General features: G+C 48.0%; 1 protein-coding gene across 1 annotated transcript; it reads left to right on the top strand.

Moving 5' to 3' along the window:
- The first annotated feature begins 1,523 nt into the window (after positions 1 to 1,523).
- DACT1 (dishevelled binding antagonist of beta catenin 1) lies at positions 1,524 to 11,963 on the top strand. Its single transcript, XM_084632390.1, has 4 exons — positions 1,524 to 2,014; positions 5,053 to 5,185; positions 5,970 to 6,125; positions 9,206 to 11,963. Exons 1-4 carry the CDS (start codon positions 1,667 to 1,669, stop codon positions 11,059 to 11,061), a joined length of 2,493 nt encoding a protein of 830 aa, XP_084488516.1. The 5' UTR covers positions 1,524 to 1,666; the 3' UTR covers positions 11,062 to 11,963.
- The last annotated feature ends 12,465 nt before the right edge of the window (positions 11,964 to 24,428 follow it).

The following is a 24,428-nucleotide window of genomic DNA, read 5'->3' as shown; positions in this document are numbered from 1 at the left end:
GCACCCCCTGTTTAAAGGATCACCATTTTCTTCTCTCCTTCCTGCCCCCCCAACTCCCCGCAATGCACACTTGGCAATGGCTTTCCCTTATTGCATCATTTGTGTTCTTATTTTAGAAGTGTTTGGCCTTAAAAGCCACGAAGTACCCAAATGTACTGTTGATGGGCCATAAGTCACTCTGCGTAGCTTAAAAGAGCATGGTTGTGAAGGGCTGCAGGAGAATGATTTTAAGATGATGGAGGTAATGAGTGGTGCTGCTGAAATGCAGGGAATCATTGCAGGCTTTCCATCTTGAATTTTGTCCCTAGTTACTGACTGTCACTCATTAAGTACAGTAAATAAAATCAGTTCACGGTGAAGCCAGAGTGGTATCTGGAACTTTGCTTGTGAATGGGGGATAAAAGGGTTAGAGGTGACAGAAATCAGCAAACCTCCTCACTCCCTCTTCCTACAGTCCCAGGCCGTGGCCGGTGAGAGACACAAGGTACCTGAGGTAATATCTTTCAGTGGCCCACCTTCAGTTGGTGAAAGAGACAAGCTTTGGAGTTCCACAGAGCTCTTCAGGTCTCCTGTCCTAGAACCAACAGGCTCCAACAACCCCGCAAATCCCAGGCCCTGCTCTCTGTGAGTCCACAGCTACAATTATGGCAGGTTTCAGAGTAGCAGCCGTGTTAGTCTGTATCTGCAAAAAGAAAAGGAGGACTTGTGGCACCTTAGAGACTAACCAATTTATTTGAGCATGAGCTTTCCTGAGCTACAGCTCATTTCCGATGAAGTGAGGCACTAGGCTCCTTAAAGGAGGAGAGAGCAGGGCAGTGGAGGAGGATGAGCACCTTGGGGCCTATCTGCAGGGGAGATTTCCCCAGCTGTACTGATCTAGAGTTATAGCTGTATAAGCCCCAGTGTGGACGCTCTTATTCCAGTATAAGTGCCTGTTTCCCTCTGCCCTAAGCTGAATTGGAAAAAGCCACTCTTGAACTGGAATAAGTGTCCATGCCAGCGGGTATATCTCTAGCGGTTTAAATGCACACCTCAGCTAGTATTGGCATAACTGCCCCGTGTGGACAAGCCCTTAGATAGATGGACAGTGCTAAGGGTCCCACCGCTGGGCCCCACCTAACAATGGAAGGCAGCACCGAGCCTGCCCCAGGGCGGGTGGCTACAATGTGTGTGCGGGGGAGGCTTGAACAGGGGCTTGAGTCGCCTGAGCTTGCGTGTGTGTGAGGGACGAGGAGGGGGCAGCGCAGGCCGACAGCCAGCGAGCAAGAGGGAAGGGGAAGGGAGGAAGAGGCGGCGGCGGCGGCAGGGAGCAGCGAAAAGCAGAGGGAGAGCGCGGAAAGGGGGAGGGGGGAGACCCCGGGGGTGGGCGAGCGAGCGAGCGAGCGAGGGGAGGCGCCGCCGCCGCAGAGCGTCAGGAGCCGGGGATGCTGCTGCGGGGCTGAGCCGGGCGGGCGGAGCGGGGGCGGGGGCGGTGGGGCGGGAGGAGCGGGCTGGGCGCCCCCGGCCCAGTGCAGCGGCGGCGCTGGCAGGAGCGGCGGCGCGCTCCGGCTCCCCCTGCTGCGCCGCGTCCCGGCGGCTGGGAACCTCGCGGGGCCGCGGCCGCTCGGAGCCCCGGGCACCCCCCGGGCGCTCCCCATGCGCTGAGGCAGGCGCCCGCGCCCCGGGGATGAAGCCGAGCCCGGCGGCCGCCGCGGCCAAGGAGCCGGAGCCGGGGCAGCCGCAGGCGGCGGCGCCCCGGGAGCCCGATGGGCGCTGGAGGGAGAAGGGCGAGGCGGAGGCGGAGCGGCAGCGCACCCGGGAGCGGCTGGAGGCCACGCTGGCCGGGCTGGGCGAGCTGGACTACCTGCGCCAGCGGCAGGAGCTGCTGGTGAAGAGCCTGCTGCTGAGCCACCCGCCGGGGGCCGCCCCCAGCGCCGCCGGGGCCCGCGGGGAGCCGCCCGGGGAAGGGGACGCCCAGCGCAGCCTGGAGGAGAAGTTCCTGGAGGAGAACATCCTCCTGCTGAGGAAGCAGCTGGTGAGCCGGGCTGGGGGGCGCACCGGCGACGGTCCCCGGCTGGGGGGCGCGGGAGCACCAGGGGGCGCACCGGCGACAGTCCCGGGCTGGGGGGCGCGGGAGGCGGGGAAGGACCAGGGGGGCGCACCGGCGACAGTCCCGGGCTGGGGGGCGCGGGAGGCGGGGAAGGACCAGGGGGGCGCACCGGCGACAGTCCCGGGCTGGGGGGCGCGGGAGGCGGGGAAGGACCAGGGGGGCGCACCGGCGACAGTCCCGGGCTGGGGGGCGCGGGAGGCGGGGAAGGACCAGGGGGGCGCACCGGCGACAGTCCCGGGCTGGGGGGCGCGGGAGGCGGGGAAGGACCAGGGGGGCGCACCGGCGACGGTCCCGGGCTGGGGGGGCGGGGGAGCACCAGGGGGGCGCACTGGCGACGGTCCTGGGCTGGGGGGCGCGGGGGGCGGGGGAGCACCAGGGGGGCGCACCGCGAGGGTCCCGAGCTGGGGGGTACAGGGGGAGCACCGGGGAGCGCACCGGCGAGGTCCCGGGCAGGGGGGCGCACTCCCAGGGCGCGAGAGTCCGGGTGCCTGGTGCAGTCTGATCTTTCCCGTCTCCTCCTTATTGCCCCGATCGGTGACCCTCTGTAACGGACAGACGCGCCTTGGGGGAGAATGACACCTCCGTGTGTGTCTGATCCCCCCCAGCCCTTCCTCCTCCCTCTCGGGGGGCTCTGCGGGCTCCTACGGGTGCCAGTGAAGCCGGCGAGCTCCGCGGAACCTCATCTGAAGTGGTCGTTGCCGGTTGTGTGTCTGGAAGGCACAAGGGCAGGAGACCTCCAGACTCCCGGTGCTCATCCCCACGGCTCACAAAAGCAGCCCGGGCGGCTCACAGCTCGATTAATTACCCGGCTTCAAATGAGTTTGTTTGTTTGTTTTGTTTTTTTACCATGAAGTTGAACTGCTTTTCGGGAAGAGCCTTCCTAATCCGGTGCCGTCCCCTGGGCTGTCCTCACCTTGTCCCCATTGCCCCTGGTCCGGCTCTTCATTTGAAATGTGAGGCTCAGTGAAAGCGCTTTGCCTAACGGGGCAAGAGTCCCTGAAGCAAAACGAGAAGGCACCTCTTGATTTAGGGGGCTGTGCTTGGTGGAATAAGCGAGCTAGTTTCTGCAAATCCGTTCATGTCCTGCGCTCTGTAAAGCAAAAAAGCGAGCGGGTCGGGAAGACTCAGGACTGTGAAGCAGAAAGCATTTCTTCTATTGAATTTCTATCAGAACTAGTAACTAGCTATGAAAGAGCCAGAAAAATGTATTCACTATACGGTGCTGGCGTTTTAGTATTAAATCCTGATCATTGCTCAACAGAGCAACTGATAGGCGAGGTGAGAAGGAGTTTATCCTTGGTTTGCTACAAAAGAGATAAATTCACTCCTTTTAAAAAGCCCCTGATGCAGCCTATGGTGCTCTTGTACTGCCTACTCCACAGCTGCCGAAGTCAATGGGCGTGCCTCTGCTGACTTGACTAAGAGTTGCATTGGGCCCAGAGGCTATCCTGAGATTTTAGTGGGAGTAGTGAGTGCTGTGCAGTTTTCAGGATCAGGCCCTTTAAAATAGGGATGCTTTTGTTGCAAATGGGCTTTGTAGCTTGTGGGGGGAGGAGAGAGCTAGACATGAACCGGTGGATCATTTTTCAGTGAAAATAACTCACAGCTGTGCATGGTATTCTTTGTGCCAGGGGCCTGGCTCAGCATTTGTGCATATTGGCTCTGACCAAGGGAGAGGTTGGATTTTTGATGTTCACTTGCAAATCTTGATTGTTTCTGTAGGGTTGTTTTTTTTGTTTTTTTTGTTTAAACCGTTTGGTTCAGTAAATGTGTATAGTAGGGTTGCTTCCTTCTAAAAAGGCGATGTGGCTGTTCAGGAATTATTAGCTGCCAAATGACCACAGTAAGGTAACAGGAATTATTACTCGGAATTGGGGGTCTGTGGTAACACTTTAATTTGTGCACTTGACATTCCAAATTTGAACCAGATGCACTATTCCCAATCCTTCTTTAGAGGGGGGCTGGGTCAGTAGGTGGCGCAATGAGTTCCTGCTCTAAACCTGTCACCTCTGCAGATCTGGGCTGGATCCAAATCCTGGCTCATGTTAGAAGTGGAAAAATAATGTGCTTGCCCTTCCCAAGCAGTAGTGCGTTGTGCTAGTCCGTCTAGCTCAGTGGTTCTCAACCTATTTACCGTTGTGGGCCACCTCTGCAGCTCTCTGTGTTATGTGGGCCGCAGCCACAGAATATATATATACTACCTGTATGGCCCTGAGGATGTCACATCGGCTGCAACTGTGTGCTGATTGGGTCACAGGTTGAATTCCACTGGTCTAGCTCATGCTATTAGCCTTTCAGTCTTGGGCCTGATCCAACACCCATTGAATCCAATGGAAAGGCTCCCCTTGACCTAATGGTTTTGGGATTGGGCCCTTTATGAGCATCTACACTCAGAAACCTATCAGAATACTGTTGGGTGCAATGCAAAAGTGTATGTGCCCGTGTGTATAAAAACTGTCGCAACTGGACGGACGATGGATAGATACGGTTGTAGTATATGTAGAGAAACTGATTACACTGACCTTGGGTTAATGAGCTTCTTGCAAAATCATTCTTTATTGCCCATTGTATATCATCAAAATTACCTTCATAAATAGCTTAAACAGTCTTATTACAATAATGTAATACAATTGTAATGGGGGAAGAGAAGGGATTATTTTTCCTACTTATTGTGTTGTCAAATTAATGAAAGGACCCTGATCCTGGTTCCTGTAATCTTACCTTATGCTTTGAGAATATAAGATTATAATGTGCAACAGAATGAGAGCGATTGGAATTAAATGTCTGCATTCTAGTTCAGCTGAATTTTTATCCTGAACTTCCAGGCAAGATTTCTGTGGTGTCCCCCCCGCCCCCCCTTTAAAAGAACTGACATGGAATTTACAAGCTATTCTTCAGCTGATACTTGTGGCCCATTTGTTTCTGGACAACAAAGGTGACATGTTGCTTTTCTTGTTTTCCAGAACTGTTTGAGAAGGCGAGATGCTGGTCTATTAAATCAGCTGCAAGAACTAGACAAACAGATAAGTGATCTAAGACTGGATGTAGAAAAGACTACAGATGAGCACCTTGAGACAGACAGTCGCCCAAGTTCAGGTAAGCCCCATATGCTGCAAAATAGATCCACCCAGCAATTGGTTATAAACCGGTTATAAAACGGAAGAACCTTCAGCAATGTAACAGCGGAGAATGATAAAGGTCCACAGTGTGGCCATCAGTGATGTTACAGTGGGACCAAGAAAAATTCAGCTGCCACTGCAAACATTACTGACTTCATACAGTATATTCAGAGGAAAATTTCAGGACTATTGAGAACATGCTGCACAGTCGTGTGTCTGATTTTTCAGAAAGTGGGGTTTCTTTCTTTAAAAAATAATGCCATAGATGAAGCTTTTTCAGAACGCTTCATTTCTTTTATTTATGGGAATTGGGTTGCAAGAAAAAGTACAGGAAGGAAGCAGCAACAGTGGCTAAGGAGACTTGTAGACAGTCTCGTAGCCAAGTAATACTGGTAGAATGGTTGTCAAGAGACCTAATACCCTGTTAAATGAGCTTTGAAGGCAAGTACAGCCAGATTTTTCTTAGCACAATCTGTAGTGTTTTGGTTTCAAGTGGGCTTTTAAAAGTTGTTTGAGATATTAATATTTCAAAGACTGTGACATCCCACTGCCTTATTTTCAATAAACAGAAATTGTCCCAGTATTATAGTATTACTGTATAGTACAACTAATCTGGATGATTGAATGAAATGGTATAAATTGTCTGAGATCCAGTGAGCCAAAATACACAGAAACTCAACTGCTTTTCTAGGGGTGGGGGAGGGGCATTTTTTGCATAATAAACAGAGAACCAAAATAAACCAAAGTTTTTATTTTTGTAGGATTTTATGAGCTGAGTGATGGGGCCTCTGGATCACTTTCCAATTCTTCTAACTCAGTCTTCAGTGAGTGTTTATCCAGTTGCCATTCCAGCACCTGTTTTTGCAGCCCTTTGGAGACATCTTTGAATATCTTGGATGGACGCCCAAAATCTGCAGGTACAGTAAAAGCCAGTATAATACACCATACTCCAGCGAGTGGCTTTGGCTTATCAGTAGAAATGCTGCATTGGAGCTAGCAGGGTCCTATTAACTCTTCCTTTTTTCATTTGCTAAACTACGTGTTAATATAAAATAATCCAGAAAGACTCTGACTGATGTATTTGTCGCATATGTGTGGCATGGGGTATAGATTTCTCCTGCCACTTTTTCAGTCATTGGTGTGAATTGTGAGCACTTATAAACCCGTGATCAGCTCTGATATCTTCTGCCCAGTAAAGGGCAGTGGTACATATACACACAAGCAAATTCATTGTATAACTTCCTATCACTTCCTTTTAAAAAACAATTTTTACCAAAGTAAAAAAACCCACCTGAACCAAATTAATTTATGGGTAGTGCATATTTGTGCCTATGAAAGCAAGCGACTAATAGTTTCCCAGCTCTAACCGCTGTCTTCAGCGCATGGACAATTGTGATGAAGTGTGTGCTGGGTTTGTGTCACATGGACAAATGGCCATTATGAATAATGGAAAAGGTTTCTCTGTCTTTGGTAAGGGAAAGATGGATGTTTGAATTTCCAGTTACTCTAGTCTAAAGATGTAAATCTCAGTGTGTATGTGTGTCTTGGTTATATATTGGGGCTGGTTACTACAAGATTTCTGTTGCAAGAATCCTCTTATTTGTTGTATAGGTCTGGAAAGAGGGGTTGAATAGGACCTTGTTTCAATTTGGATCCTGGAGGATGCTTACAAGCAGTCATGTATTGCTTGGTGTTCAGAACTTCCATTCTGCAGCCGCTCCGCCCCCAATGCAAGCCTTGAGCAGGCTTAGATTCCCACCCCCCTTGCAAGGCCCCCTAAGCCTGACTGGAGCTGTTGTCGTCCCCCATCCCCGTCCCCCAAATATAGAAGTCAAACTATGCCTATGAGTGAACTTTTGTATTTAGGAATCCAGAGCATAATCATTCAAGTTTGTCTGTCCTAGAAATGTGACTTTGTAGCAATTCTGAGATGTTGACAGCTTTCAAATTACCCTCTGGCCTGCTTGATGTTTAAATTTCCCTATCACCAATCTATAGGTCTTCATTATCAAGCATGTTTTAAAAACAATCCTGCACAAAGATCTACAGCAGATTACATTGCTGGTTTTCATTATACAGAATGGAAATATGAAACTCTTCAACAGATTATGGCAGTCTAGCCCACTTCCCACAGTGGCATGTTTCAGGGATGTCCTCTTGACAATTTGCTGTGAATATTAGACTGTAACAGAGAATTTAAGAAATACTGTGATATGACCTACAGTAAGTCAGCTGTTCTTCTCTTACGCTCCTGATAGACCCATTCTTGCTCTCCGAGCAGCACTTCCTCTCCTATATAGTCCCACTGAAATCTATGGGAACTGCGGGGGTTAAGCATGTTTGATAAAATCAGCCCTCTTACTTAGGTGCCTAAATATGGCCTTAGTAAGGCATTCAGATCGGAACATTTTGATCTAACTATCTAGCCCCCGAGGACGTCTCTTGCAGGGCTGGGAATAGAACCCCGTGTCTCTGAACTCCCACTCCTGGGCTTCAGTCAAAAGATTCTTTGTCTTTGACATCCCCTTCCCCTCCCCTCCCAAGAAGATTCTCTTATGAGTGTTCTTTGACTCTTGATCATCTTTTCCTGAACAGAATTTGAAAATTCTGAAGCCCTATAAAAGCAGTTCTAAGTAAAAACGATGGAAGTCCGTGATCAGCCTAAAGTTCCTAAAGAAAAGGATGGTTAATATTGCCCTTCAGCCAACTGTTAACAATTTTACTGGTGTAATTTGTTTGTTCCCTCTTGGTTAGTTGTGGGTTTAGCAGTGCAATATATCTTGTAACACACACATCCTCGGGCTTTCTACGGTTCTGCATCTGACAGTCCATGTGGATGCTGTAAAAGTCAATTCTAGAATTCTAGAGGCCTCTGGCACAAAGTGGAAGGCTCTTTAAGGCAGATTTTGTACAAGTATAACTATGTTGCTTAGAGGTGTGGATTTCTTTTTTTTTTTTTTTTTAAACTGATATAATTACACTGTTACAATCCCTAGTGTGGATTCAGTTTTGCTGGTATAAAGGCGCCTTATACCAGTATAGCTTATTCCCCTTTCTGTATGGGACTATAAGGGCTAGGCTACACTACACTACATAGGGCAGGTCTACACTACAGCTGAGATCAACGCTCTGAGATTGATCCACCAGGGGTCGATTTAGTGGGTCTAGTAAAGACCTGCCAAATCGACTGCAGATTGCTCTCCGATCCCTGTACTGTACCCCCGACGAGAAGAGTAAGGTAAGTCGACGGGAGATTTTTCTCCCGTCGACCCCCTGCGGTGTAGACCCTGCTGTAACTTGACCGAAGGTACATCGACTCCAGCTACATTATTCATGTAGCTTGATTTGTGCAGCGTAGGTCGACTTACCGTGGTGGTGCAGACATAGCCATAGACTGTGCTGCTCTAGCTATATCAGTATAGCTGTACCAGCAGAACCCCCTAGTGGGGACACAGCATATGCCAACAGAAGTTTTTCTGCATGTATAGTAACACCATCTCCCTCAGTGACGTTAGCCAATCTGTCTGCTGTAGTGTTGTAGCCGTGTCACTCCCAGGATATTAGAGAGACAAGGTGAATGAGGTAATGTCTTTTATTGGATCACTCTTCTGTCAGCATAGCTGCATCTACACAGCGGGCTTTGCCAGCATACTTATGTCGCAAGGGGAATTTGTTTTTTTCCACACCCTGACTGACATAGCTAAGCTCGAAAGCTGGTCTCTCTCTCACCAAGAGAAGTTTGTCCAATAAAAGACATTACCTCACCCACCTTGTTACTCTACCAACAAAACATTATAGTGTAGACCTGAGAATAAGCATCTTCATACCAGTATAACTGAATCCACACTATGGTGGATTGTAGAGTTTCAACTATATTGCTCTAGTTAAAGCAGTGTGGGTGTAGACCAGGCCAAAGTCTTCAAAAATATCTTTGAAAAGACTAAAAGCGGAACTACACAATGGCAGCATCTTTAAACTCTTTTCAAATGCATTTCAGATCTCGTAGGCTGGATGGATTACAATAAAGAAAGCCAGCACGAGGACCCAGCATCAGGTGCTGTCTGTCGTTCGCTCTCCACAACGCACTCCAATTCCCTTGATGTGGTTGCAGATGTACATCCAAAGTATCAGTGTGACTTAGTATCTAAAAATGGGAATGACGTGTACCGTTACCCCAGTCCCCTACATGCAGTAGCCGTGCAGAGTCCAATGTTTCTTCTTCCTGTGACCGGTAATCCCCTGAGAGAAGAAGAGAGACGTGGTTGCAATGTTAATGATGTTTGCACTGGAGCTGAACTAGACTCAGCAAAAACAGGCAATTCCTTTCTCCTGCAGAGCTCATGGTCTGTACCCTGTCCTTCAGCCAACAAAAAACTAGAGGGTTACATCTTGAGCCTTGTTCAGAAAAAGACGCATTCTGTGAGGACTAACAAACCGAGAACAAGTCTGAATGCTGACCCCACAAAAGGCATTTTGAGACATGGGAGCATGTGTGTTAGACAGACTGCGGCTGTTTCACATCCTAACATTGTGAACCTGAAGAATTCCAAACAAGCATGTTTGCATTCCAGTGGAACAACCGCTTTGGATAATGGCACCTTCTCGCCATTAAATCAGCGGTCAAAAGAATCTAATGGGGAGCAGCTGGAAAGCAGAAAGGTGCCTCCGGCTGCAGCCTACCCACCAAGCGCTGTCAATGAACTTCAAAGCAAACATCTGTCAAGGACCGTCAAACCAGCATCTCAAGAACTAAACTGGTGTCCTGTAGCTACAACAGGGGATATCCCAAAGGAAAATGGCCAACTCTTTGCTAAGTCTCCTACAGAAAGTCCTGGTAGGCATACAGCACTGCAGCAGGAGAATAAAGTGACCCACCCACCCAAAAAGCTACTGCTAAAAAACCGCTTGCAAGCAGCTCACCCCACTTCGCCTCCTCTGGAGGAGAGACCCACGTTGGATTTCAAGAGTGAGGGCTCTTCCTCTCAGAGCCTGGATGAAGGCTTGCTGGTGAGTGCTCAGTACATACCAGCTCAACAGCAAAGCCTTAAGCTTCACAAAGGCACCAAAAGTGTCAAAATTCTGAAGAGCTCTACTCTGAAACACAGGTCCCACCTGGCCAGCCTGCTGGAAAGCAATGCGCCCACCATGCGGGAGAAAACCAAGCCAATTGGCAAAAAGTGTCGTTTCCCTGATGACTTGGATACAAATAAGAAACTTAAAAAGCCCTGTGTGAGAGGGAAGAAAAGCAGCAATTCACAGCTGGAGCCAAGCTTTCCAAGCAGGCACACTGGCCTCCATAAAACTGTGATCAAATCTCACGGACATAGCAGAGAAGTAGTTGTGGCCAAACCTAAACACAAGCGAGGAGATTATCGCCGGTGGAAGTCCTCAGCAGAGATTTCCTATGAGGAAGCCTTGAGAAGGGCAAGAAGAAACAGGAGAGAAGCCATAGGGGTGTATTCACAAGTTCCCCTTCCGTACGTCAGCCCCTACGCTTACATTGCTAGTGACTCTGAGTATTCAGCAGAATGCGAATCCCTGTTCCACTCCACCGTAGTGGACACCAGTGAAGATGAGCAGAGTAACTACACGACAAACTGCTTTGGAGACAGCGAGTCCAGCTTGAGTGAGGTGGAGTTCGTTGGGGAGAGCACGACTACTAGTGACTCCGATGAAAGCGGGGGGCTTATTTGGTCTCAGTTTGTCCAGACTCTTCCTATCCAAACGGTGGCCGCTCCAGAGCTGCACGAAAATGCAGCAAAGGCCTTTGTCAAAATTAAAGCCTCGCATAACCTCAAGAAGAAAATCCTTCGTTTCCGATCTGGCTCTCTCAAATTGATGACGACTGTCTAATGAAATGACTTGTCCGCGTGGAACGCGTCTGCTTCTAATTAAAGAAATGAGGTGCTTTTGTGTAAATAGTTTCATAGATTTTTTTTTTAATACAAATATTTAAAACTTAAGGTAAATTATGACACGGCTTCAAATCTTGGGTGGATACTAGTGCCTTTTCATGGAAATAAAAAACATTATACTCGTTTTTAAAAAACCTGCCATTTCAGTGGTGACAGCTTCAAGTGCATAGTATCAGAAGGCTTTGAAAAATAATAATGTTCCCAAGAATGGATCTTCCTTGCCTATTCTTTCCAACTCTGGGTCTTGTAATACCAGGAGATCAACAGCTTAAAGTCATAAGTGGAGGATCCTAATGTTTGTTCTTATCCCTTAATATTTTTTCTCTCTTGTTCCTGCATGTTGACTATGTTCCACCTTTTGTCTGGCTGGATTTCCTCTTGTAAACCTTTCTTCTTCTTGCAACCTCCTCCCCCTCCACCTGTGTTTGTACAGTGCCTAGCACACTGGGGCCCAGGTCTACAACTAGGGCTCCTAGGTGCTATGGTAATTCAAATAATAGAAAGGGCTCTCACTTAATCTCCCTCTTGAGTTGCCTTCTCCAAAAGGCACTCTGCTATGGATGACCCCAATGTGCATCCCATGTGTGGGACTCCCGCCAGAATGATACATTGCTCTCCAGAAGAAACCATTGGACCAGCTGGGAAAGGCTCAGTAACTCTTCAGTATATTGTGTAAAAGCGCTTTTTAAAAACTTATGCATGTCATGTGCATGAATATCAATAGTTTTAATATTCCTGTCACTGTCAAGTTACTGTACATCACAAACGGCTGTTTTTATATATCATTGTGTAAATTAATAACACATCATATGCTGTAATAAACAGTCTGTTTTAATACTTTTTTAAAGTTTGTTACGTTGCTCTAGAACCAGCGGTTGGGACCGCACCAGCGCTGCCCGCACCTAGAGGCACACTGAATGTGGCCATCCGACACTTGCTGCATCCGAACTACACAGTAACTGAGGCGAGTTTGAGGTGTTCCTGTTTTTGGAACCTGTACTTTGAGGTGGCAAAGGAGAGAAATGGGTCAGTCACAGCTCAGTGTGGCTCAATTCTTTCTTTTAATAGAACTTGTGCAGAGCAGGATGGGATGTAGGCGTCCAGGAATAAACCTTGCTCTGACACCTGCGGGTTTTCATCTGCCCTTCAACTTTGGCAATTTAACATTAACACTGCCTGTAGGGGGCTTGCCATTACTAGTTCTATATAGCCAAGTGGCAGAAAGGCACCAGTTCCCCCTGATATACAGTAGGGACCCCTCCCTGAAAGGACAGGCAAATCCACTCTGAAAGAGCCACGTCCACTGGGAGATGTGCTTGCAGGGAGCATGGGGAGCACCAGTTGGTGTTGCTACATGTGTGAACCAGCCATGTGGGCCCCTGATCTCCCCACTTCAGGCATGGCAGCCACTGGCTTCTCCTCCCTGTCAGGGTGGTAGTACCCCAGGGAGAGGAACAGAAATAAGAGCCGACTCAGCAATCTGTCGCTCCCTATATCAGCCTTCTCCTGTCTTTGGGGTGGAGCTGAATCTCTTGACTGCTCCTGGGAAGCAGTGACTCTGAAAAAGATTTGGGGGTCGTAGTGGCTAATCCGCTGAACGTGAGCTCCTGGTGTGACGCCATGGCTAAAGGGCTAATGAGATCCTAGGATGCATAAAACAGAGGAATCTCGAGTAGGAGGAGGTGGTGCGACTGTTGCTGGAATACTGTGGCCAGTTCTGAGGCCCACAATTCAAGAATGATGTTGATGAATTGGAGAGGGTTAAGAGAAGAGCCATGAGAATGATTAAAGGGTTAGAAAACCTGCCGTATAGTGATAGACTGAGCTCTTTGAGTCTATTTGGCTTAACAAAGAGAGGGTTAAGGGGTGAGTGGATCACAGTCTAAAACTATTGACACAGGGAACAAGTATTTTTAAAAATGGGCTCGTCCATCTAGCAGAGAAAGGTCTAACATGATCCAATGGCTGGATGTTGAAGCTAGACACCTTCAGAGTGGGGAAAAATGGTGCAAACTTTTAACAGTGAGAGTAATGAACCATTGGAACAATTTACCAAGGGTTGTAGTGAATTCTTCATCAAACAGCCACTGTAGGAATTTTTGAGGGGAAGTTCTACGGCCTGTGGTATGCAGAGGGTCAGACCAGGTGATCACAGTGCTCCCTTCTGGCCTGGGAAGCTGTGACTTGGAGGGAGAGAGGAACTGGTTTTGCGGAAGGCAGCACCACTTCTCCTCCCCCATAGGAGCTGGGGGGCTGTCCCAGTAGGAAGGTAGGACCCTGTGGCTGCCCTGCCTTCATTGTGAGGGCACAGCCCAAGATGGCCGCTAGTGGAAGGGCACTTGCTGCTGTGGTATCGGTGTGCTTGTGGGCACCTCTCCAATCACCCCATGGATGACGGTTGCTGGATCCTGTGCTGGCTGTGTGTGGGTACAGGGGTGGTGCCTGGTTCATCCTTCCCAGTAGCTACTGAAGAGCAGCTTTCCGGCAGCCGGGCTTGTCTCCCGCTGCTGCTGTCATGAGGGCTAGGGGGTTCCTCTCTGATGCCACAGTAGAGGGTGGGGGGTTCTGACTTCTGAGTGGGAAGGTGGCGCTCCCAGGGAACCCTACGCTTGACATCCCCAGTTTGTTAGAATTAAAACCGCTCTATCATAGCTTCTCCCTATTTAAACTACAGAGTCGGGCTGGGGGTTATTGAAGCCCTTTCAAGTGCTTCGGGTTCTTGCACTGTAAGATCTGCTTCGAAAGGGGCAGCCTTCTCTGTGAGTTATCCACGGGTCTTTCCAGCTCTCTTCCTGAATACCCAGCCGACATTGAGAAGGACACTTTCTCGAGTATTGGTTATTTTGAAGAGGAGAGCGCCCTCCTTAGATGAACTGTGTTCCATGGCGCTGCTTCTAACCGTGCACTCGATCGCTGACCCTAAAATCGCTCCCTTCCGGTGGTGGTTAGGGAGAGTGAATTATAACAGCAACAGATTGCAACTATTAAAATAAGATGGTGAAATATGTGCTGCTGTTCTTAAGTATTTCCTTTCCTTCCTCGCCTGTCATGACTTGGCTCATAAATGAGCAGGTTGCATGAGCACCTTTCTACTTTTCACAAGGAGTAACTCAGAGTAAAATATTGGGAATTGGCTGCAGCAAGCGGGGAGTTTATATTTCTTTCGACACAACTTTTGTACGGCGGATTAATGACTTATGACACGTCCCTTTTTGTGGTTTGGGAAAACTTTCTCAGCCCATGAGTGCTTCACGAAGCTTGCCCAATCCTGTCTCTCCCAGAACGTCTCTTAATCACACCACGCCATCTCTCTGAGCCAGACAAAGATGTGAAAATCCCAATAAATCTTCCAAAAGGTGTGGTGGGCAGTCAGCTGAATCTGCAGAGTACTCTCTGTCCCTGTGGCTATAAAGAACAGCAGTAAGACACAATGATGGGGAGCTTTTAAATTATTGCTCCTGTTAAATGCATCGTGATTGTACGTTAGCCCTTGTCAAATGAATGAGGCCGCTTTCTAAATGGGAGCTGCTCAGGAATTGCCTTTTCGGTAATTAAAACAGCAACAGAATCAACCCTCCCCCCCCCCCCCAAATAACGCGGAGAATGCAGCAGCATCCTGTTTTGCACTCCTGGAATTGCTTGTCACTAGACTGGGGAAATTTGCTGATGTTATCTCTGTCTTAATTGCATCTGAGTCACTGCAATTTGGTGGAGGAATTTTTCTTTCCTTAAAGGGTTTGAATAAAAAGGGGTTGAAGCTCCTTCTGCTATCTTTAGTTTGTTCTTTTTTAAGATAGGAATCTTGAAATGCTACTTGAACTGATCCAAATGCTCATTATATATCCTTCCCCCTTCTGGGCCTGAACCTGATCCTGGAAACACAATTGACAGTAAATGTTTGTAGGCTTGGTCCAAAAAAAACCCCGCTGCTAATCTTGGCAACTACTTAAATATTTGGCACTTCTTTAAACTAACTGACTTCCATCTCTACCCTCCTGTGTCCCTACCAGTGTGTCTTTCCTAATGTCCATGTTTTAATTATCCTCCTGGTTGATAGTAGCCTTTGGACCTTTACAGCTGAAATATTTTTTTTTCTCTTTGCCCACTGGCTTGTAGGGTGGCTCAGGGTATTTGCCTCTCAGCCCCAATCAAGTGAAGTACTATGTGTTTTACTTTAAGCACGTGAGGAGTTCTCTTGACTTCAGTAGGACAATTTGTGCTTAAAGTTAAGCACTTGCTTATATGCTTTGCTGGACTGGGGCTATGGGGTTTGGGCTTAAGGGGCAGGGGGAAAATCCTACATACAAAGAATGGTGTGAGCTAGATTGTAAGGAGGGGCTGAAATGTATGTCCTAGTCCTTCAACTATTTAAGGACAGTAAGGGCCAAACAAACCACAAAACCAAAAGGAATCTTCTGTCCCATGCCCCAGTCTCATGACAGGCACTACCCCTCCTCCCTTCCTGATGGCTTTGTCCATCCTTTCTTCAAACACGCTTCTGCCTGTGGTCATTTGCAATCGTCCCCTAACCTAGGGCTTCTGTGGGAGCCTCTCTGCTCTTTGTAGCCCTCTAGGCTACCTGTCTGGGAGTGGCCCTGCTCTGGGCCTAACCTCAGCAGCCCAACCTGCCTTCTGGAGTTCCCCTCACTTGAAACGGGGCTTTAAACAGGGTTCCTTGTGGCCTTGCACCAGTCACAGGTGGGGCTGGATCCATCTCCTCTTCATAGGGCCAGTCACCCTGTAACACACATTATGGGACAGGACAACCGATGTCTTCATGAACGCCAGAGCTACTTCAAGGTGCTCTCTTTCTGTGTGACGTTGTGGAGTAAATAATTCCTCCCACTAAAAACGAAAAGGTGCCTGGCGATCGCAGCTATATGAACTAGAAATGAGATAAGACAGTCCTGAAATCTAAACTGTCTGCATCTCGCACGTTGCAGTGAAAACGCAAGCACTGATAGCGAAAAGTGAGCCATTAGTGCAAAACTCAGAGCCACAGCTCTCTGTAACATAAGATGCATTTCAACAATCAATGCAAAAATGATATCATTTCATCCTGCCCCTATCCTCAATGTCAGCTTTGTTTAAAACCCTTCCACAGAATAATGGTTTGGCCCAAAAGCTAGGCTTTCTTTCCTTGTATTTCTTTAAACGTTCAAGGAAGAGAGGGAAGGAATTGCAGACTGGGTTTTTGTACAGCACAGTGGTGCTTTAGCTGCCTTGTGAGAAAGTATTGTTCTGTTTGGCTAACACTTGATGGACATGGTCTATATCTCTGGAGTTTTATTGTCCTTTATTTTCTCCCCTTTTCTCTCTTAAGCTCTGCGGACGAAATATAGCAAAGACAGCATCTGGGGAATGTTGCATTGGTTTTTAAGGAAGTTTTGTATTTGCTGATTTGGTTTCCGCGTTGTGTGTGGTTCTCAAAAAATGTGTGTGTGTGTGTACACGTACGTGCTGTCTCTAGCCATGCTGGTCCCAGACCTAATAATCAGAGCACACATGTGGAGCATGAGTTAGTTACAGCCACCATTTCATAATGAAGTTCAGCTGAAAGGCTTCTATTCCCTTAGCCTCCTTGCTGTCTGATACCAACTTTTTGGAAACAGTTGCATATGTGTACAGCAAACACCAAGCCTGGTCTGAGTATTATTAGAGTTAGCCATTCCCACTCTCCCGCTCCAAAACTGTTTCACATGGAACCTCTCTACCCCTATCCAAGACTCTTGACTGCTCTGTTTCTGATGGCTCATGGTGCCGTCAAGCCAATACCCTTCACTGACGGACCCCCAGCAGTCTAATTTCTTCGGTGGTTTGGGACAGAAAATTAAGATTGATCCACATTCACCACCATGCATAAAACAAACTCACTGAGCTCTGTGTGCTCAGAAACTTGCTTTTCACGGAGGGAGAAAAGACCTAATTAACTTTAATTTCTAAGGCCCTCAATCAACAAAACTGTCTAAGCATAGGATTAAGCCCATCCCTGTTCAGCAAAGCACTTAAGCACACGCTTAGGTACTGCTGAATAGGGATGATTTAAACACATGCTTAAGTGCTTTGCTGAATCAGGGCCCAAGAGCTTGTCTTTGCAAGCCTTACGTTGACAAGTTCTCATTCGTGTAAGCGGTCCCATTGACTTCACTGTGGTTATTTGCACAAGAGCTGCTCCACATACAGGTTGCAGAATCAGATCCTAAGTAATTAAACTTGCTTCAAAGCTTCAATCTAAAGCTGGTACAAAAGTATAGATGACTTATATATATTCTAAGCAGCGATAGAAAGAAGTGCTTTTAAGTTGAGGTGCTCTGGGTATTGTCATATTCACAGCGACTGATCTAAGCATTTAGGAGTGGATAATGATGCATTTTGCTCAGTGTCTCTCTAACCACAGCAACCGTGCATGTGATTCCTGCATTCATTGTAAACAGGGGAGTATTTATAACATAGTATTTGGTTTTATTAAGCCAGAGCAGGGAGATAGGCCTGGATCCACCATGGGATGCTGCAGCCTCGTAAATCACTGGGACAACAACAATGGGATCCACAAAGCCTGATTTAGGTAAATCCCAATGCATTGAATGCGGGGAGAGAGGTGTTTAAGAATGTGAGCCAGACAAGCCATCATGCTAGGGGGGAGGCTGCCTGAACTAGCTAATGGGAGAGCCCCAACTTTCCCACAGAGATAGATGCCTAAGCCCAGGCTCTAGGGAGGGGGCTATTTCTGCTTGTGATCCTCAGCCAGGAACCCCTATCCTGGAGTCAGGGGACTTAGGCACCTAACTTTTTTGTGCAAGAAAAGCCAGAGCAGGAGGTGCTGCTGTTTCCCTTTAGCCCAGTGGTCAGAGCACTCACGCAGGTTCAATTCCCCCCTCCACCTGAGGGGGAGAAAGGCTTTGAACAGGGGTCTCCCACCTCTCAAGAGGGGCTCTAACGATTGGGCTCTGAGGTATTCCGATGGAGGTGGGGAGTGTTCCTCAATCTCTTCTGTTAAAGCTGTTCCACTGTGGATTAAATAGTCATTGGGCCAGGGAGTCAGAATCACTGATGGTTGGGGCACTCATCTGGGAAGCCCAGGGTTGGGTCCCTGCTCCAGTGATGCTTTAATTGTTTGCACAGAGTGAAATGGCTTCAACAGGAGAGATTCAGGGAGCCCTGCATCAGAATATCCCAAAGCTCACTGCAGAAAGAATGCCCATGAGAGGAGGGAGACCCCTGTTCAAAGCTTTTGTCCCTATCGGGCAGAGAGGAGAATTGAACCTATCCCAGGTAAATGCTCTAACAACTGGGCTAAAAGTTATAAGGGAGGCCTTACCACCACCTCCTCCTGGATTCTGAATGGGACCCAGCCCAGTATGGGCTGAAGAGGACCCAGCTGCATGCTCTGAGCAGGTGAGGTAGGTGGAGGAGCGATTATCCTCCCCCAGTTTGTGGCTCACGCCGGGGCATAGGCATGAGATAGGCATCCGGGTGCCCAGAGTGAGGCAGCACTGTGCATACCTGGGGCAGTAATTTAGGCACCGAGGGAACTTTTACCTTGAAAATTTAGGTGCTGAAGGAGTTTGGGCACCTACAGGGTAAGGTGACAGCCATGGCACCATGGTGCCAAAAGCTGGGATTTAGGTGCCTAAGTCTCCTTGTGGATCTGGGCCGAAGAGCGAATGGACCTGTCTTCACTCCCTCGCCCTCAAAGGACCCGTGTCATGTCAGATGTGTCCTCAGCTGAAAAGATGGCCAGCACTTGAGCAGGTCTAATGGTGCTACAACTTAATGGGAGGCGTTCCCCCTATCTACTGGGCCGGGTGAGGTCAAATCCTGAACCCTCACTACGCTGTGCTGTCACTAATCCATAGAGCCAGGCCCTAAAAGCACTGTACATCTGGGGACTCCACTGTTCCCTTTGCCCCAATGTTTTCAGTGTGGGAATAATAATTAGCAAACACTGTGCTCCTGAGTCACCCATGTCTAGAGCAAGGGCTGAGAAGGGAGTGGGGACAGATTCACCCAGTTAAAACACGGTCCCAGTTTATTAAACTTGGCAAGAGAGGAGAAGAAGGTGAGAGAGCATTTATCCTTCAGGACTGTGATTCACGGGGTGGTTAGTTTCCTTCTTTAAGGGATTTTAACAAGGAGAAATTCCCAACAGCATTTGGGGATATGCTCTGCATTTCTCGAAGAAAAATGTCCTTTCTGCATTTTCTACAGAAGCTGTTTCCTGAGGTCGCACTCCCCTGGAGGGGATAAAAATCAGGAAAGGCTAGGAGGCCACTGAAAGGCAAAGAGATGATCTATTTTTGAGGGTGAAAACTAGGATCAGATTCTATCTCCAGACTTTAAGTCCATGTTAATGATAGGCTGTGCACTGTCTCTGCCAAGTTTGGGTGAAGGCTGAAGACAACGGGGAGGGTGGTGGGAGAGAGGAAATTCCATCGGGTCTGATAAGCGATTGCTGTAGACTGTAAATCTTGCTGAAGCAGCACTGCGAAGGCCACCGGTGTCAACTACAGCAAAGCGTAGCATCTCACTGCATCAATAAGAACATAAGAAGGGTCTCACCCAGCGTGGCCTATGGTCCATATAACCCTGTAGCCTGACTTCCAACAGTGGCTGGTGCCCAGTGCTTCAGAGGGAATGAACAGAAAGGGGCTCCTTATTGAGTGATCCATCCCCTGTTGTCCAGTCCCAGCTTCTGGCAGTCAGAGGTTTATGCAAGCAAGACAGGGCCTCATCCGATGCCCACTGAAGTCAGTGGGAGTCTCGCCATTGACTCGAATGGGCACTGGGTCAAGCCCTAAGTTGTCAACTCACTGCTCCCGCTTATGTTGCCTTCATGCCTCCAGGTTGCTGCAGAGACTATTTTCAGTCTAGTAAATGTCATCCGTATTGACTTTTGAAATGACACATAAGAATAAAGGAAAGGCCAAGCAACCAAAGCTGGAGCATTTAATTAAACCAAATCTTGGGTTGCTTCACATCACCCTCCTCAGTCCCTCTGCTCCCCCTCCGCAGTGAGCTTGTGTTCCTGTCATGTACCCATAGGTACTTGCCTTTAGCTGAGAGAGAAATTATCCTCAGAACACATTACATTCTTCAGTTTTTTTCATTCATCTTCCAAGATGCTCATCTGGAGCTATCACTGCCGTATCAAAGTATCGCTTTTTAAAAAATGCAGCAAAGGAGCTCCTCCCCCCGCCCCCCCAAGGAAGCATCAGTTTCTGAGCACAGCTGAGGGCTACTGGAAAACAATTTCTGAAAGACTCGAAGAAAAACAAATCATGTAGCAACTACGGGGCTGGCTCGGGTGGCAGAAGAGTTCTGTGACTTTTAGAACAGCGGACTAAGCAGAGCCATGGAGGTGCATGGCAGCAAAGGGGAACATTCGAAAGTGTTCATGTCCAGCCTTGAAGCAGGCAAAAGTTTGTGGATGGGTGGGAAAGGGGACTAGCGTATTGCTACTGCTTAGAAATGGGGTGTGGGAGCGACTGTTTCTCATCTCTAGCCGAGCTGGAAGGTCTGTTTGGGTGTGAGAGTCTCATTGCCTGAGATGCATTGGTAAGAAGTAAGCATGAAATAAAAGCCTCTTGTAACCATTTTGCTCTGTTCAGATTATATTTTCCCCCTCGTGGCCTGATCCAGAGATGTGAAGCCAATGGGAGCATTTCCACTGGGTGCAGGATCGGGATGGGGGTCTAATCAATGGGCTCTAGTACAAATCTAGAATGTGAGGGACAAACTGATACTGATGGGCCTTCCCCCGATCACCTTCCTCTCATTCATTTCCCTCAATGCAGGGTGCCAGATGGCTTTTGTTTTGTGCTTCATGTCGAAGGCGCTCCCAGAGTTTGTTTTTAGAGGAGCTGCATCAGATTATCGTTTGCCTCCTTCCTCAGCTGCTGACCTGCCTACTGTGCTCTAACACACTGTCTCTCCGGTGGCTGCACTGTGATGGTTTTGTGGCTGTATAGCTCAGCGCTTTGGGATCCTCTAGGCAGAAGCATCCTCCAAAATGCTGAGTATTATTGTTAAATGATAAGCTGCCTCTTTTTAAAATCTGACATGGAGATAGTGATCACTGCTAGTTCCCACCCCCCTCCATTTTGACATCCTGTGCCAGACTTTGCTTTCAAAGGAGCCGTGTTAGCATTTAGATGGTCTTGTCGTTACGGCACTGGATTGGGCACTCAAGATCTGTGGTCAATTCCTGGCTTTGCCACAGATTCCCTGAGTGACCCTGAGCAAATCACTTAATCTCTTTGTACTTCCATTCTCTGTCTGTAAAATGGGGATAATAAGCCTGCCTTTCTCGGGGCTAGTCTACACAACCATGCTACATTGGCGCAGCTGCACTGATGCAGCCGTGCTGCTGTAGTGTGTCTGGTGAAGACGCGCTGGGCCGACAGGAGAGCAGTCTCCCGTCGGCATAATCGTTCCAACTCAGCGAGAGGCAGAAGCTATGGTGGCAGGAGAATGTCTCCCACTGACAGCGCGGCATGGATTCTGCTTGGGGTGTGTGTGTGTGGCTTTTTCATACCCCTGAGCGACATAACTTCCATCAATTTAAGTGGCACTGTACACAAGCCCTCTGACTTGTTTATCTAGATTGTAAGAAGTTAGGGTACCAGAACGTCTCTACTTAAATCAATAGTTTACAGCCACTGTGGGGGTAGACGGGAGGAACAGCACAGACAAGGCAGGGAGGGGAAGCATGAAAGCAGGGAGAAAGAGTTATGGGGGAGGCGGTCTGGGCTGGCAACTGGGCCCTTGGGTATCCCTTAATCAAATGTTTCTAAAAATGGAGTGCAGATTTCTTCAAACTCCTGTAGTTGATCCGTGCTGCGGAAAGTGGCCCGTTCTATGGCTGAGCATTCAGAATACTGTTGATCTGTTTTGTGTATGGATTTTTTTCTCCATCGCTGCAAAATCATTTGCTTTGTGATCATGGCTGTTCTCCGAAACCAAAAACACTGTGCTGATAAGAGGCCCAAATTAGTGGGAAGAGATCCTAACGTGTAGTGCTTGACCAGAGTTTGATTGCTAAAGCCCCAAAAGTGTCAACCTCTTTCTATAGATGTTTAACCGGAGGACATTCCCACAACATAGACAGGAGTGTGTCTTCATCTCCCCATAGTGCCAAAGGAAGAGATTTATGTTTATGTAGTCTTTGTGGTGTCCTGTACATTTTTGTTGTTGAATTAAACTGAAATGTAAATGTGTAGCAGCAGGTTTTGCTGTTCTGAGGAGTTTATGGTGCATCTCTATTACACCCCATACTTCAGGGCTGTCAGGCAGCCCCAGGGTGCTCAGGCCAAAGTGATAGGTCAATAGATGTTCAGCTGTATATGTTGCCATATCACTTTGGCCGGGAGGTTATGCTGATGTTGTAGATCCTGATGCAACTATCCCCACCATTGTCAACCAATGGAGAGAGACATAGTGTCTCTATCCATTCTCTCCATATGATTGGTTGATTGCCAATCTGTAACTGAGAACTACCCGAGACAGTGACTTTTGTATGGTGTCAGGTGAGAATAGAATCTGGTGGCCAAAAGAGTTCATATTCTGCTGGTCACCACTATAAAAAGTATTCAGGTTTTCTCTGTAGGGCAGGATGATGATCCCAAGACCCATGATAAGGGCACTGGTTTAATTAGTTATCTTTCAATCCCCACTCATAAGGGTTATTGTTTATGTGTTGGAACCAGTGAGCGGCAGAGGACATGATTAAGCACTGGAATAAATTGCCTAGGGAGGTTGTGGAATCTCCATCATTGGAGATTTTTTAGAGCAGGTTAGAGTCTAGACCATCACCTGCCAGGGATGGTCTAGACTCTAGATAATACTTAGTCATGCCATGAGTGCAGGGGACTGGACTAGATGACCTCTCGAGGTCCCTTCGAGTCCTATGATTCTATGGTAGAAGGTCGGGGAGTCTGAAACCACCCCTATCAATGGGGAGCTGAAGTCTACTGCAAGATAGCCCAGGGCATTTTCCTGGTCCCCATATAAAGGTCTTTCTTGATGATCTTATTAAATCTTTTAAAATAGGATGATAAAATGATGTCCAGTAGCCCACTCAAAATGTACAAAAATCTAGGTAAGATGTTCATCTTAGCTGTGCTAATTTCCCCTCCCCCACTCCCAAGGCTCAGAGAAATTCCTTGCCTTCGATTGGTGTCTTCTGCTAGAGGGGAGGGTTCTAAATTCATTTTTAAAAGTTTTTCAAGATTTCTGCATATTTTTATTTTTTTAATTGCCTTGGCCTGTGAAAGCTCCATGGGGAGAAAGCCCCATTACAAGTCAGCTGGGAAATCTCAAGTAATTCTGACTTTTCCCAGTTATTTCTGCAGCCTGAAGGTGAGCTGAAATCTTGGATTAATGCTAGAAATGTGGTTTTGGGGTTAGTTATAAATCAAAGGGCGTCCTTGGTGTATAGCCAAACAGTAATCCAGTGGGCCAATCTTGATACCCCGAACATTTGGGTGAGAGGGTATGGTGCTCACCATAAACTCTAGGGCCAGGTCAGACAGGAGAGGGGACATTATGCTAGTGGTTAAGATATGACATGTGGGCCCTTATATACATGTTTAACTCCAACAACAGGCTCCAGCCCAAATCTCTGGAGGGTGTACTGCATGGATTCCCAGTTCACTTGATCAAAGACCTTTTCTGGGTCCAAGGCGAGGAATGCTCAGGGGCTGGGGGTCATCACAGCACACCATTATTATATCTAATATGTGTCTTACGTTATCTGAGCCATGCCGGCCTTTAACAACTCCTGGCTGGTTTGGGAGGATGATCGTGGGCCCAATGTTCTCGAACCTAGCTGCTCAGATTTTGGCCATATTTTCATCTCACTGTGAATTAGGGAGGTTGGTCTGTACGTCTGAGCGTGATGTGAAATCCAGACCGTTCCCCACGACGCGCAGTCGGCCCTCAGTCCCTGCTGCTCTGTGCGCGCATCTTCACATGCCTCAACTCCTCCATGCTGCAGCAGAGGGAGCGTTTCCAGCCGAGCCAACATGATGGTCCCTTCTCCTGTGCACTGAGCTCCTTATTGGTAGCAAGGAAATGGTTGAGACTGGATTTGTTGTTGCCCACCATTGCGTGGGGCAGTTTTGTACTTCTGCTCCCTCAGCATCACTAAGGCAATCATGGCCACAATGAGTTGCTGTTTGCAAGGGTGTGGGAAGAAGCATTCGGCAAGAGCGTCTATACATGTCTGTGCTGTATTATTGTTATCATTCAAAACCCCTGTATAGCCAACACAGCAGCCCAGGATATGCATGGGCTCCATCTCCACCA

Source organism: Lepidochelys olivacea (assembly GCF_965140295.1).
Source record: "Lepidochelys olivacea isolate rLepOli2 genome assembly, chromosome: 6".
In the NCBI taxonomy this organism is placed as follows: domain Eukaryota; kingdom Metazoa; phylum Chordata; order Testudines; family Cheloniidae; genus Lepidochelys; species Lepidochelys olivacea.
This window is presented reverse-complemented; position numbering and strand designations above follow the sequence as displayed.